This window comes from Daphnia magna, linkage group LG1 (assembly GCF_020631705.1).
Source record: "Daphnia magna isolate NIES linkage group LG1, ASM2063170v1.1, whole genome shotgun sequence".
NCBI classification, from domain to species: domain Eukaryota; kingdom Metazoa; phylum Arthropoda; class Branchiopoda; order Diplostraca; family Daphniidae; genus Daphnia; species Daphnia magna.
Window position 1 is genome coordinate 15,414,465 of NC_059182.1, and position 15,003 is coordinate 15,429,467.

The 15,003-nt window shown below is 43.3% G+C and overlaps 1 protein-coding gene across 1 annotated transcript; it reads left to right on the forward strand.

The window, feature by feature from the left end:
- The first annotated feature begins 1,699 nt into the window (after positions 1-1,699).
- Positions 1,700-13,625, forward strand: LOC116936667. The gene is given in 5 exon segments (XM_045168592.1): positions 1,700-2,219; positions 9,406-9,702; positions 9,704-9,967; positions 10,604-11,278; positions 11,280-13,625. Coding segments are annotated over 4 exon segments (3,171 nt in total). The 5' UTR covers positions 1,700-2,219; positions 9,406-9,570; the 3' UTR covers positions 13,380-13,625.
- The last annotated feature ends 1,378 nt before the right edge of the window (positions 13,626-15,003 follow it).

The following is a 15,003-nucleotide window of genomic DNA, read 5'->3' on the forward strand; positions in this document are numbered from 1 at the left end:
ATAATTTAAACCAGTTCATTTTTTGATCGCTTTCTTTTATTTTTTTCATTTTTATCTTTTATTGAGTTTCATATGCGGATGGGAGAACCTTATGAACATCGCGCGAGTACAATCAAATGAAAGACGATAAACGACTGTTTCTTTTTATTGGTTTCCAAGGGCGACACATCTCTCAATTTTGGTTTTCGTGTTTTTTGTAATCTTGTATACAGCAAAGCTCTTTAACTGGAAAACCAGTTTATGAATTCAATGAGTGTTATACGTCGATGCGATCATTGGGCTTTTTTAGACTCCTCACTTTCTTTTCCGTGTTTGGAAACGCCGGCGCTTCGGGAGTGTGTAGTCGATGTAATAAGATAACATGTACAACACCAAAGAGTAAAATTTAAACGAAAGAAAAATCATGTCAAGTAGAAAAAGAAAAAAAAAAAGAAAACCGCAAAAGAACATTGATGCGAGATGACACACTGGCGGAAAGAAACTCTTTTTGGCAATGCAAATTGGCATTTCCATTAGCCCTTTCCGTTCTCACATGACCGAGTACTGTTGATGCCAGAATATAATAACAACGATAATAATAATCATTTCGAAAAGCCTTTTTAAAAGAAACTCTGACGTGAGCCGATACGAGATTGGAACGCGGGTGGGTTACGTTCACGTTCAAACGCAAATACGGGTAACCTCGAACAAATTCAGAAATGGCAATCCCCGAACAAAAAACACACAAGAAAATGGTCAAAAAAAAAGGAAAAAAGATCCATAAAAAAAGATAACGGACATACGAGTCTCGAAAAAAAAGGGAACATTCCTGAAAAAAAAATAAATTCATCGAATATTTTTGGCCTTTTCTCTGCCTCGGCTCCAGCAATCTTGTTATTATTACTATTATCATTATTATTATCATAGTGAAACCGACTAGCAAAATATGGCTTCGGGCTGGCATGAGTGACTTGCCATCTATACATCGCCATTTTCTCTCTTTCGTGTGCTGCGTGTCTTGTAGATATTCCCGACGTGGGGTACGAGTCTACGTGCACAGGGCCCCAGTCAGCCGTGCGCTGAAAAAAGAAACCAAAAATTGTTCCAAAATAGTGCAACAACAAAAAAACGGAGTATAAAGAGACGTTTTTATTCAGAGAGTCTTTTTTTAATTCAAGATTTCGATATAGATATAGATAGAAGACGTTCGAAATGGCCGTCGTGATGTAGGCCAGCGCAGCGTCCACCTTCTAAGCCACAATCAAATGTTTCGTGCGGCTTATAGGAAGCAAATGATGGCCTGGCATTCCGCAGAATCGAAAATGGTTCTGGTTTTTTTTTTCTCGTCTATTTAAAATAAGCTCCCCCTCCTCCTCCTCCCTTTTTTTTTTTTTGCTGTTGGGAGAAAAGGGCGTCCTTGTCGTCGTCACAGTAGGTCTTTGACGGCGAAAGATATGGGCCGTAGTATCAACTGGCATATAAGCTGTCCTGGTGGGATTGAAGGCCAAAAGGCCAAAAACGAAACAGAGGAATGAGATGATAAATAGAAGAGAGCGTATAGATATTGTGGATGTGTGCGTCCAGGTATCGGGAAAGCAGGCGGAGCTTAAGAAGAGCCGAAGGTAAAACAAGTAAGAAGAGGGGGGAAGGACGAAAAACCTCCGGTCTCTCTCTCTGTCTCTCTAGAGGGTCTCAGTTAAAAGGAAGAACACAAAAAAAAAGGTAGAAAACGTGGAAGAGGTGGAACGTAGCCAGTCAGTTGGGGATAAACTATCGCCCCGTCAGCATGCGCTAGCCGCTCTCTTCCAAAAACCATTTTCATTTCTTTCAGTTGAAACACATTTTTGCATCCTTTTCGAAAACGACAAACAAAAAGGAACAACGGAAGCCCAAAGTTTCATAGTTCAGTGCCAACGGAAACAAAAAAGCTATTGACACAATAACTTGACACCTGTTGCAGCGTGCGTGAAAGTGAATTCAGTTTGTTGTTGAAAATTTTGCCATCATCCAATAAGGAACGGATGGAAGTGGTGACGGATAGATAACATGCGCCAAGAGATTGCATAATCCGTTTTCGTTCGATCATAACCTTCTGCCCCTATTTGGATAATTCAATCGCACAAATCGGTCCCCTTGTTTTCTCTCTCCCCATTTAATTTCGTTCGCATAACGAAAGTGTACATTCCCCGCCGGTGACATTTTCAACCGGCTACCTCATGCGGCCTGCCACCGATCAACAGGTAAGCAATGTCTTTGGTATTATTATTTATTTTTAAATCGCTCCTCCATTTGAATTGACTTGTGTTGCATCCCCCCGTATTTTTACTTTCATTCTGTGGTGGCTATGAGTGAAAGCATCATCATAGCTGTTCCTATACTGTATATTGCGCAGCATCATTGACGTTAACTAAGAATGAAAAACGAAAGACGTGAGAGAGAGAGAGTTTGTTTTTTGTGCGTTCGTTCCATGTTTGACAACGCGTGCGCCTCGGTCGTTCAGCGCGAGCGCCAATAGCCAGCAGCCAAGGAATGTTCCTCAGAGTCCGTTGAGATCGTAAAAACAAATTAAAACAAAAAAAAAAAGGGATGATGTATTGTAAAGAAAGAAAAAGTAAAAGAAAGAAAAAAAAATGAATTTCCTAGTATTTTATGTTTTGTTATTTCTTTGAAGAACAAAAAAAAAAAATTCGTTAAATCTACTACGCCCCCGCGTGTGCACCTTTAAACGGGGTATATTCCCAAATGTAGGGGAAGAGTAAAGAACTCAGGTAAAAAAAGAAAAAAGAACACCCACTCCTCAAGAATTAAACTATACAGTTCACATTACGTGTTTTGTTTTTTTTTAAATCCAGGCGGATGTATTTTTGTTTTGTTTCGTTTTTAGCCATGCGAATTTCACCCGAGGTTTAAAGGAAAATCAACCTGAATAGGTATATACATCAATTTGAATGTCAAGAGAGAGGAAAAAAAAAAAAAACTTTGTTCCTCCACCCCCATATCTTAATTTTCTATCCATTCCTCTCTTGTGTGTTGTTTCACCCCTTGTCGGGTCTTGGGAGGGGGTAGGGAAAAATGTGTGTACATCGTATAACACACATTGATATAGGTCTGTCGCTGTCCGGAACCTTCTAATCTCGATCCGCTTTCTTATACCCAACAAAGTCGAAAAGACTCTTTCAACTTCAAAAATACTAGAAAAAGAAAAAAAGAATTACGAAGAAGAGAGAGAGAAACATAGCCTTTATTATTTTAGACTATACATGTATTTTCTTGTCAGATGGTTGGTACCAGTACACCTGGAGGAGGGGTGGCTATTTCCCTCTTCCTGCTTGAACTGCCAATCACACGTCATCTCGTAGTCTGCGCATAACTTTTCGAATGTTGTCTATTTCTCGGTTTACTTTTTGTTTGATTTCTCGTACGTCCTCTGTGTGTGTGTGTGTGTGTGTGTGTGTTGTACCGTGTATAACAAACTCTCGGTTCTTTTCTACACACGTATAACGCTCCGGTGCGTATGTCGAAGGTCTCGACCTTGCGGCGCACCTATCCGGAACAACCGGTGATGGTGGCCCCTTCTGAAGCCTCAACCAGAAGAAGAAAATAACCAAAAGAGAAGAAAATAAAAATAACATTCCGGAGCTTATCTCTAACGCCGTATGTTCCCTCCTCCTCCTTCTCCTTTTTTTCTTCTTCTTCTTCTTCAAGCATCCTCTCTCTTCTCTCTTTTTCCGATCTTTATTTATTTATTTTTTTCTTCTTCTTCTTCTACATAACATACACATTTATCTTTCCTGTATTTTTTTGTTTTGTTTTTTTCTATCTCTCGTTTGCCTATTTTTCCCCTCTGAGTTAGCGTGCGTTTTGCCCATCTCTTCGTTTTCTTTATTCTATATTACGTTCGCCTTGAACTATAATAATTGAATCAGTCGTGCAAATTAGGATTTACGAGTTGTTTTTTTTTTTCAACGGTGGCGCTTTTGAGAAGGGGGGGCCACCGTACCCCCACTGAGGTCTGCGGACAAATTTCCTTGGGCGAGCGTGCGCGCGCTATTTGAAATGTCGTTAAGTGTGCGCTCTCCTACTGCACTTAGCGCAGGTAAAAGGACACAGGGGTAACCCCCCTCGCTTTTAAGAAATGGGAGATGAACTAGAAAAGGTGGATGGAGTACTAAGTTGGGGAGAAGAATCGGAACAGAGAGTTCGACAGGTTCCCGATCGCCAGCATCGATTGTCAAAGTGAAAAGAAATGGAAAATGAGTGGACCTTGTTGTATTGTGTCTTCCTCTATGGCATTTTTTTTTAAATTTTATTCTTGGGTATACTTTTCTATACTTTTGGTTTTCATCTTTCTTGCCTGGAAAAAAAAAAATAATAATAATAAGGGGAACACAACATTTAAAGAAGAAGGAGCCTCCTCATCTTTCGTTCTTTTTATTTTTTGTTTCAAACTTTTATTTTAAACAAAAAAAAAAAAAGGAAGAAGAAGAAGAAAAAGAAGAAGAAGAAGAAGAGGAGAGAAAAAAAGTTGAAGGGAAATATGTTGCCTCTATATAGCCGAGCGCTTATGACAAAGGTATTTCCACGGACGTTGCCAAGTGGACAGGAGACCCCCTGCCATCTTTTTCTCTTTTTCTTTTTCTACCTTTTTTCTTTTAAAAAGAAAAAAAAAAAACTCCCTATTTTTTTTTCTCCCTTTACGAATCGCTCACGGCAGACATTTTCCTCCGACTGTTTTTTCTTTCGTTTTGGGTGTAAAAAAATATTTTTTCTTCCTATTTTATAGACATGTACGATTTAAAAAAAAATAAAGGCCCTTTTTTTTTTGCTTCTCCCTTAACAACTCGTCTCCATAGTTACACAAACTCCTCGTGTCGCAGTACAGTTTGTACGTAGTGTATAAGAAACCCGATGTCGTATACATATAACTAGCTCCTTTATTTCATTTTACCTTTTTCTTTTTTTCTTTTTTTTTTTTTTACTACTCTCTAACTCGTTTCCGTTTGATAAACTCCCCTCAACATTTTCTCTAGTCCCACGTTGTGTCCGTGTTATTATTTTTCTCTTTCTTCCTGGTAACGGTTGAAGAGAGGAATTCTCTTCCCTTGGATATTGTCACACCTGTCCCTTTGAATTTGCTGTTGGGGTCTTCTCGCACAAAACTCCGCCCAAAGTTCTATACCCTTTTCCTCCCCCCCCCCCTCATTTAAAAAAAAATCTCTATCCTTCCCCACCTTTTTGAAGGTACAATTTTTCGTTTTGTGTGTGTGTGTGTGATTCCTTTTCAACGATTGAGTTCCTTTTCCCCAAACGGTTCCGTGTCCTTTAAGTTGCGACCCGAGCGCACACGGCTGTTATTCTAATGCGCAGTATCTTATGTACCGTGGTTTTGTTACAGTACAACATCTATACGGAACACTATAGTCATGATGATGTATAGCCCCGAAATGCGGAGAAAAGCGGCCCACGGGGTACAGGAGGGTGGCCCAGCTGAGTGGCTCTGAACAATTGAGAATCGTCGAGGCCGTACAGGCCCCGGCAAGCATAAAAGGGAGCCTTAGCACACCTGTAACAATAGTCAGCTCTCCTTCGCTTTTCTTTCCCCCCTTCGTCGTTACCTGAGAGTTTTGCTTAGTTCAATTCAAACTCTGAGAAGAGGGTACAGAAATAGAAAAAAAAAAGGAAGGGACATTCAGCATTCAAACCCACTCTATTTTTGCATTCTTTGGCTTTGGGTTGACTGTCGCACGTAATGTTGACTCTCCGCTTCAGAATTTTATGTATTTTTTTCTTTCTTTCTTTTCCCAAAGAGCATCAAGGATTCCTTGTCTTTTTCTCTTGTTGATTTACATCCAATGACTCGGGCCTTGATTTTTAGAAGAGTCGTCATCGTACTAAAAAAAAAAAATATATATATATATATATACAGCTGTCTGTACAGAGAATGTCCACTATTATAATAACGCCAGAAGACACAGGCGCGGCAAGGACGATTCGGCTATTTGAATAGCCGAAAGAAACGCACCTGTAATAATAAATAGGATTTTTATTCATTTATTTATTTTTTTTTTCAAAATGTGAATGCCAACCTCTTTGAGTCTCCTTACACCTGCCATCACTGGATAGAATGCGTCTCTATAGAATCGAATGAAAATAGAGAATGTTGCTTTTTTCTCGAAAGAAAAATAGATACGCGGAAACAGGTAAATGGAAAAGCCGAGATTAGAAGAATGACTCTTTAATTGTCCATTCTTTGCAGCGGTGCAATTGCCCCGGTTTTGTTTGTTTCCATTATTGCTTTGCCATAAATTGTTTGGGGGCAAATGTTGCAGACGATCGCTTATTTATGCTAATTCAATCGGTTAAAATGCGAAGAAAAAAATCAAAAACATTTTCTACGAATGGATGATTGACATTCGACCAGCCAACCCCTCACCGGTCATATCACCTGATTATCTAACAGAAAGTCGCGATCCTTTTTTCAATTCATTTGCATACGCATTCTTAACAGTTGCTGACGTCTGCAAAATCCAGCTATTCCTCTTTTTTTTCCCCCTTTAATTTTTTCATTTTTTCTTTCGAGATAGTTTAATAATAATCACGTTAACAATGAAAGAAAAACAACCAGAGGAATTTATTTTGTCTTTTTCTTCGTACGTATTTTTTCTTTTTAAATAAAAATGAAAAAAAAAACAAAAAACAAAAATAATGGAGAATCATAATCATAAATACGAATCGTTCTAAACCATAAGGAGAAACTGGTTTGTTGTCTTTGCTTGTCTTGCACGTCTTCGGCTGGAGCGGCGGCGATTGTTTATAACATCGGTCTCTTCTCCCGCACGTTGACATTGAATCATTGATCAACTCACCGGATTCTTTTTATCTTTGCCCTTGCCTCTTTCCATCTTCTTCTTCTTTCCTTTTCATTTCGTTTTATCTTTTGCCCGTTTCGTATGGCTCTGTCTGAACAGTCAGGACAAAGCCCAAAAGAGAATTTCAACAGCAAGACGAAAAATATAGAAAACGAAACAAAAAAAAAAGAAATAAATAAATAAAAAGAAAAAACAAAAGGGAAAGAAAAAAAAACAAAAAGTCGGCCCGAGAAATCGAATCGATTGCGTGTGTCACGAAGGACAACAACCTGGCCACCAAATATACAAAGTGGTCGGTCTTGCTCGACAAGGCAAAGAACACCTTCGGCCAATTAGACTCGATCAATCAAAGCGACACACAACGCACAGCATCGTTCTTTTCGTTTACGATACATCGACGCTTGTTTTTCTTCCATCCTACCCCTACACTCACGAAAAAGGACTTTGACCATTCAAGTCAAAAGAAACCGCAATGACTGTGATCGTCAATCATTTTTTTTGAACGACATTATTTTCGCTATTTCATTTGAAATGTTTAAGTTGAAAAAAAAAAACATATTTTATTTTTTCTCAAGACACACGGTGTAGGAAAGAAGAAAAAAACAGACTGATGGCCAGCGGCCGGAGTTCATGTGTCGACGGATGGTTTATTTTTCTTTTTTTTTTTACGACTTCTTCTTACTCATTTTGTTGTTGTTCTCCTTTAGTTATATGCAAGTTAGTTGTTTTTCCCTTGGCCCTTTTTTTTATATTTTTTAATTTTAATCTTCTATATATACACACACACACACACGAACAGAGAAATGAGGTACATCGTACGAACCCCCTCTGCTATATACAATTTCGACTGCCCCTTTTTGTGTATATTATTTTCCCGTTTTGAAGAAAGCCCAGGCGCTACAGGGTGAAACCTTACAGAATACATTATAGTTTAAGAACTGCTGTCGTCTCGAAATTCAATCGCTTATAAAAAGAAAAAGAAAAAAGAAAAATTAAATGAAGAATCAAACTAAACAGCAAACAAGGACAAGAAGCAGAGAGAAAATGCGTGATAAGAAAACAAAAAGAAATCTCCCAAACAAGAAGATAGAAAAATCAAAACAAGCATCAAGACGAAGATTCATGGCGTCGTAGTTGAGTCAGCAAGAAAAAGAAAAAACAAAACAAAAAAAAAGAGCACGAAAAAGAAGGGCGATGAAGAGGAGAGTCATTAATTCATCACGTCCGCGTACGACAAAAGTGACAGTTCTGTGTAATAACGGTAGCTAGAAAGCTGTCTGACACCTTCTTTTCGGATTAGATGTATTGTTTCTTCGTTGTTCTTTTTTTCTCTCGTTGATGATGACCACTTGTGAGAGAAGAAGAGACTTTCTCTCGCCCTCCCTCTCATCTCTTGCCAGATAATAAAAGGGCGATGATGATGGAAATGAGGGACCCTGGCCAACAACACACACACACACACACTCAACAAAAGCACGTGTGATGAAGCGTCAGCTAACCCCCTGCAGCATTTCGACGCAACACGCTAGTGGAAGACGGAGCAAAAAGTCGGAATGCTCCCTCCATCCTCCCCCTGCCCTCATGATAACGAAGACGATGGCACCTGTTGGCTTTTTCGAAACTCCTTCGGAGGGAAGAAGAACGGCCAGGTCGAGGCGCCCCGCTATGCGCCTCGCATAGAGAAGAAGAGAGGAATTCCTGATTTTAACGGGCACATCACACTCCACGTTCCAGCTCCCCTTCTTTTTGAAGGCAAAAGCCCTAAACCTTGGCTCTTTTGCTGTCGGGATGGTGGGCATATCCCCCTCATATGCATACGTTGCGGATGTGAGGGGAAAAAAAATAAACGCGTAGAGGATGGAATTTCGTTTGGGCAATCGGCCAGTTTTCTGTGTGTGTGTGTTTTTTTTGCTATCATCAAGTCAAATTAAGACTTTTGCTTCATTTGCAATGATGTAACAAGAACATCTGTTGGGAGATGGTGGGAGGAGGAATTCTTATTCATTCTTCAAAAGGACTGCTGGAACCCCGGCAGCTAATTTCGTTTTAGTGGTTAACGCGAAAGAGGAAGGGATTGAAACAACAAACCACTGGTCCCTTCAACTTGATAATAATGACAGGTGGTTGGTTGCTTGTTTGTTTAGTTATAATAATCATTGCATTTTTTTTTTCAATCTGTCTGTCCTTGTTTTTCTTTTGTTTTTTGTTCCAAAACTCCTCGCTTCGATAGTGCCCCGCCTCCCTATTTATGATTAAAGATCGTCTCGACACGCAAAGGCTTGTTAAAAGAGGAAGGCACTCGCATCGATCACCATTAAGGCTATCACGATGGACAGCGTGTAGAAATTGTGTGGCAAAGGGAAACTTGAACTAAACCGAACTCTGGATTGAATGACGATGCACCAACCAGCTCCTATTATCTTATTATACAAGATACTATGGGCGTCGTGTTTCCCATCCTTTCTTTTTCTTTTATTTAATAGAAAAAAAATAAATAAATAAAATAATCCCGTGTAGAAATGGTGGCAATTAATCAGTTTGTTTCTCTTTCTTTTAGTTTATCCATCGTGACTGGATCGTGCTGCGATTGCTGCTGGACTGAGCCTTCAGGCGGTCTGACGTCATACCGGTACTTGCCGTCATCGTAAAAAACATCATCATCAACACACACACACACACACACACAGACACACGTAGACACGCCAACAAAAAAATAGCCAAGATGAAGAAAATCAATAATTCAACTTCGGTCGCTGATGGCGCTAAAGTGGCCGCAACTGCTCCGCAACACACCTACCGCTGGATCAGCGTCCTGCTCGTTTTCGGCCACGTCCTCGAGACGGCCGTGCAGATTATTTTTGATCCACCACTATTGGCAATTGACGACGAGATGGGCAGCCGGCCTGGCCGCCCTCCTCACGGCCACTGTGGCTATTATAAACGCGGCCAGCATCATCGGCGTACGTCGAGGCCTCGATTTCGCCGACCGGTGGTTCGGCCAGTGCCTCTGTTACGTCATGCACTTCTCACTGCTCGGCATGGTGTGGAGATTCCTCAAGCTCACCTTCCTCTACGACCGAACCGATTTACGAGAGTTCGCACTCCTCAGATTCGTTCAGGTAAAAAAAAAAAAACCGAAGTGAAATTTTTTTATTATTTATTGGACAGCCTTGCGAGTTTTTTTTTTTTGGGGGGGGAGGGGGGGTAGCCGGACCTGTTGTGTACACGCAACATAGTTCCACTGCCTCTCTTTTTGTGTTATTTTTTTCTTTCTTAAATATTTATTTGTCGAAGTTTTATTACCTCACGAAACACATAAAGAGTTCGACTTTGAACAGTTTACACACCAAACACATAGTACAAAAAAAAAAAGGAAAGAAATAGGACAACTGGAAAACGTTAGCGAGGACAAGGGGAGGTAGAGAAAAAAAAAAAGGAAAAGTTTTTCTTGGGTCGAGAAAAAAATGTTATGTCCAAACCCTTAAAAGGGTTCCAAAAACTCCCCCAAAAAACCCCCAAAACCCCCCAAAAAAAACAAAACAAAAACTTGCATCATAATACACATAGTATCTAGACGGACTTAGTTATTTATTCTAAGCAAGTAGGCGGCACCATGTGTCCAGAATTTCGAGGAATCCGGGGACGAAGATGCCGGATGAATAAAGAATAAAAACAATTCGCGTTCATTCTAAAAGAATTCAGCGTTAAAAAAAATCAAAACAAATATTGAATTCATTTCTTCTTAACTTGTGTAGGTTCACTTACAGACGTTGCCCTCGCTATTGTTGCAAACGTGTCTCATTTACCAGCACGGATTACTCAATGCGGATGTGACGGCCGTGCCCATCGGACTAGCCATCGCTCAGCTGGTCGTCGCTGGAACGACGATCGCCCTGACGACGCTGGTCTTGTCCATGCCGACGAGCGGAATAATCGCCGCCGCTCCATCACCTCCTCCGCTGGCCACGTCCAGCGTCAAATGCTCCGACGAGGAGAAGATGATCGCAGCCTTCCCATCTCGGCTTCGCCAGAAGGAAGAGCGCGGATGCAGCGGCCATCAGTGCACAATCACAGCCGTCCGCAGTATTTGTTTGCTCTGGTGTCGGACCGTGGCTGTCGGCGTTTTCATGACGGAATTCCACGTCTGGACGCTGATTGTTTTCGGTGTCCATTGGTGCATCACGTTGCTCTGGTTGGTCTTGCAAGATTCCGCATCGGAATTGACGCATTCCGGATACGCTACGGCTCCACCTTCCCCGGCTGTTTCCCTCTTCCGGCGGGCTTTAGTTGCCTATCTTTTGGTCTTTGACTGGCCACCGCGCTACCAGCCCAAACATTCCGGCTGGAGTGCCAGTCACAAGGCTGTCAATCCAGCAGCCATCGTTCCGGCTGTCGGATCGTGGCTGGATGTGGTTGGATTGGGAGGTGAACCCACGTTCCGTGGCTGTCGCCCTCTACTACGGCATTAGCGGCGTTGAGAATGCAGCCATGCTGACCCTCTGGTTCCACTTTGCTCCGCCTTCCATCCTAGTGCTGCCCGTCGCCCGTCTGACGACATTAGCCACTTGCACGGCCGCGTTAACTCTGGGCGTGTTGTGCGTTGTCGCCTCGACGCAAGGGCCCGATGAGGAAGCGTCCGCTTCTTCGTCGAGCTCGTCAGCGACGCTGACATCCAACCGGACCAATTTCACGGCTTCCGATTCGACGTCGCTGTCCGCTTCTTCGTCCAACACATCGTCCTTGAAGCCTATCAGCGCCGGACCTTTTATTCCGCCCTGTTCTGTCGTCCAGCAACGCGAAGTCCGCACTGTCGTAGCTCAAGTTCATCCGCCGAGACCAGCGACGGCGCGCTTGACTCAAGCGGCGCTCAACATGGCGGCCAATCATAGTCACCCGCCGATGGAGCCACCTCCACCTCCGCCACCAGAAACCACTTGGGAGAGGGCCATCAGCGTCTGCGATGACGAGTCATCCAACAGCCGAAACACCAACACGATGGACGGGGCGTTGACGATGGGTCCCGGAAGCGGTTCGGGATCGTGTCCGAGTCCTCCGCTTTACAACGTTGCCATCAGTGGCAATGGCGGTGCATTGGTCGCTTCTTCTTCCAGCCCGGCTGTCGCTCAGCCGATTGCCGGCCAGCACAGAAGCCACCAAGCGAGTCCTTTCAGAGATCCGAGCACATTCACGGCCAGTCAGAGTTCTTACCGGATGGCCAAGACTATAGGCACGGCCGGCCTAACAAAGACTTCAGCTATTCTAACTCAACAGCTGGAAGGCATGGTCAAAAGGCCCTACTTGTCCGGCTGTCCGCTGTCGTCCACTCCGCGATTGATCCGCCGGAACTCTTCGTTCGGATCATCTTTGATGATCAAATCGGCTCGATCGTCCGCATTGCGAGGAGGAGTTTGCAAAACGGCCGTTCGATCGGCCCACACGACCGGACGTCATCGCCGTCGCCACCGGACGCATCAGAACCATCACGGATGCAAACCGCGTGGCTCTAAAGGAGCTTGCCATTGCCGCATCTTTGACGATTACGGAATGGGCATCCTCATTAAAGAGAAGGCCATTTCTAAGAGTGGCACGTTGACGAGCGGTGGCCGGAATTCTTCCGGTCGCTTGAGTCACGGCTTGTTCACCACTGCCGACACGGATGCCGGCAAGCCTCAACTGCAGATCAGGTGCGCCAAATGTCTGGGAGCTCACGATCCGCTGTTGACCAACTGCGTGCGCAGTAAACGCCAATCGATGGCAGCGGCCAAAGCTACGGGCAGCGGAGTCAAATCCAAAACGCTGCCGTCGCGCCATCACAAGATTGCTGGCGCTCGCCAACATTGCCGCCTTCCGCTCGACACGTCCATGTGCAGCACCAATTACCCGTCGGATACGGAAGTCACTTGCACCGCAGGAAGACGTTCGCTTTCATCGTCGTGTTCCAGTGGCTCCATCGACGGCTCATCCAGCAGCAGCAGCAGCAGCAGCCTCGACTCGGATGCCACCTACACGACGTGGCCACCTTCCATCCGCATTCCGAGCATGGAGCGTCTCCTATCGGAGAACTCTGATCCATCGCCGTGGAATTACGTTCAAGCTTGGCTGGTCAATGCTAACCAACCGCAGGCACGCCCACTTCCGGCCGGTGCCGCTAGTGGCACCGGGACGGTAAGAGGCGCTGCTGCCGGCACGGCCAAGCGGATCGTCAAGCGACTCGCCGGCTCTCCAGTTTGTGCCGCATCGGCTGCTCAATCGACTGCTGGCCAAGTCCAGTATTTGATGCGTCCACATCGACATCATCACCAAATGGCTGGCGGAGGGGCTCAGGATGTCTACAGCGCATATTGTACAGTTCCTCCGCGACTTGGCCAGACAGTCAAGGAATTGAGCGTCGTCCAGCGGAATCAGAAATCATCGGCCAGCGGTGCAGCCGTCACCGAACACGAGTACAGTACGCCTTCGATAGTGCAGTACAGCACTCCGATGAGTAACGGGAGTACGACGAGTAGTACCGGATTGGAGATTGTCGTTTAAAAAATGCGGCCCAAAGAGCTGATCCTTTTCTTTTTTTATGTTTTCATGTTCTCGTAATTGTTGTGCACGCGAATTTCCAATAGCCGATTGTGTGTGTGTTTTTTTTTTAATTGAACAAAAAAAAAAACAAACAAACCCGTCATGATAGACTGTGTACATTTCGACGTGATTTCTCTGTCATTTGTTGCATATATTATAAATAAGATGATTATCATAATAATACAGTATGTCTGTTTTGTCCTGTCACGCAATTCGTCGTTCTTTTTCCTTTCCACCCTCTGTTATTTTCTCTTTCATTATGTCGGTAATGAAGTGGTCGGTTGAAAACAATAAGTGAAAAAAAAAAAAAAGGGAAAGGAAAAAAAAAAGAGGCGTTGACGGGTAAGGAGGCGTTGAAGGGTCGGAGGAGGTGCGCAATCATGTAATCAAAAGAATTCAAGCGCCTCTGTATATAGGATGTGGGTTATACATCAACTATAGTATAGCCTATATACAGTTTTTCTTTCATTTTCTTTTCGGGGGATGGCCGTCTTTTAATAACAGGCAGTTGAAATGAAACACTCTGTGATTATCAGTTGATAGAACTCGAGAGGGGAAATTTCAAAGAGGAATAATAAAAACAAAACAAACGGGGTATAACAATTAAACGATTCTCTTTGAATGCGTCGCACGAAATATGGCCATTCGATCGCACAAGTACTTTTATACTAATCTAACTATCTGTAAATAAGCTAGTACATTTGAAATGATTTCAATTCGGATTGTGGGTTTCGTTTACTGCGGCCGCGGCTCTCCTTCGGTTCGGGCCGTATAATTGCAGCCGCGCACGAAATAATAAAAACTTAACCGCGCCGCAACGACCCGTTGTTCATTACCGCGTGCACTTCTATGCGTGTGCACATCAGCCACACTCTACCCACACTATGTGCGCGTTAACGGTCGAAGCCCGCAGCGCGTGAATAAAGGACGTTCATATAGGGGAAAGGCAAAAAAAATACTCTTTTTTCATACTCGGCATCTGACAAACGAGCGCGCTTCGTACGACTTACTACTTGTACCCACCTGGAGTCTAAATAATCATAACAATCAAAAGTGAAGTGAAAGGGGAACACACACAAAAAAAAAAAAAATGCGTTTTTCTTTTGTTCTTTTCGTGATTTCTTCGTCCAAGTTTCCTTTTCTTTTGTACTGGCGTGCGCACAGACAACGTCTAAACCGCTGCTACTCGATGTGTACGTGTGTCTGGGCGTTATAAATGACACAGGCAGAAGCCGACATCATCAAGCCGGTTGGGAAAAAAACAAAACACAAACGAAAAGTATATATGTAATAATTTGCGCAACAGCGCCGCGCGGTTCTTGTGCTGTTAGTCCCTGAAAACTCTCGTCGTAATTGGTCGTTTGCGGGGCTTAATGAACGTCGTAAATGAATTTCTACAACCTCGCTAGTTCTTTTTCTTCTGGCCGTCTTTGATTCTAAAATTCTATAGCATTCTATCTCAATCGTCTTCTCATTTCTTTTTCTCTGTCTCTCTTTGTTGCGCCTTTAATCTATTTTGGTGTTATAGGCTTCATTAAATAACCGATTGGAGCGTGAATCCTTTCGCTTCGGGAGCCCTCTTGAA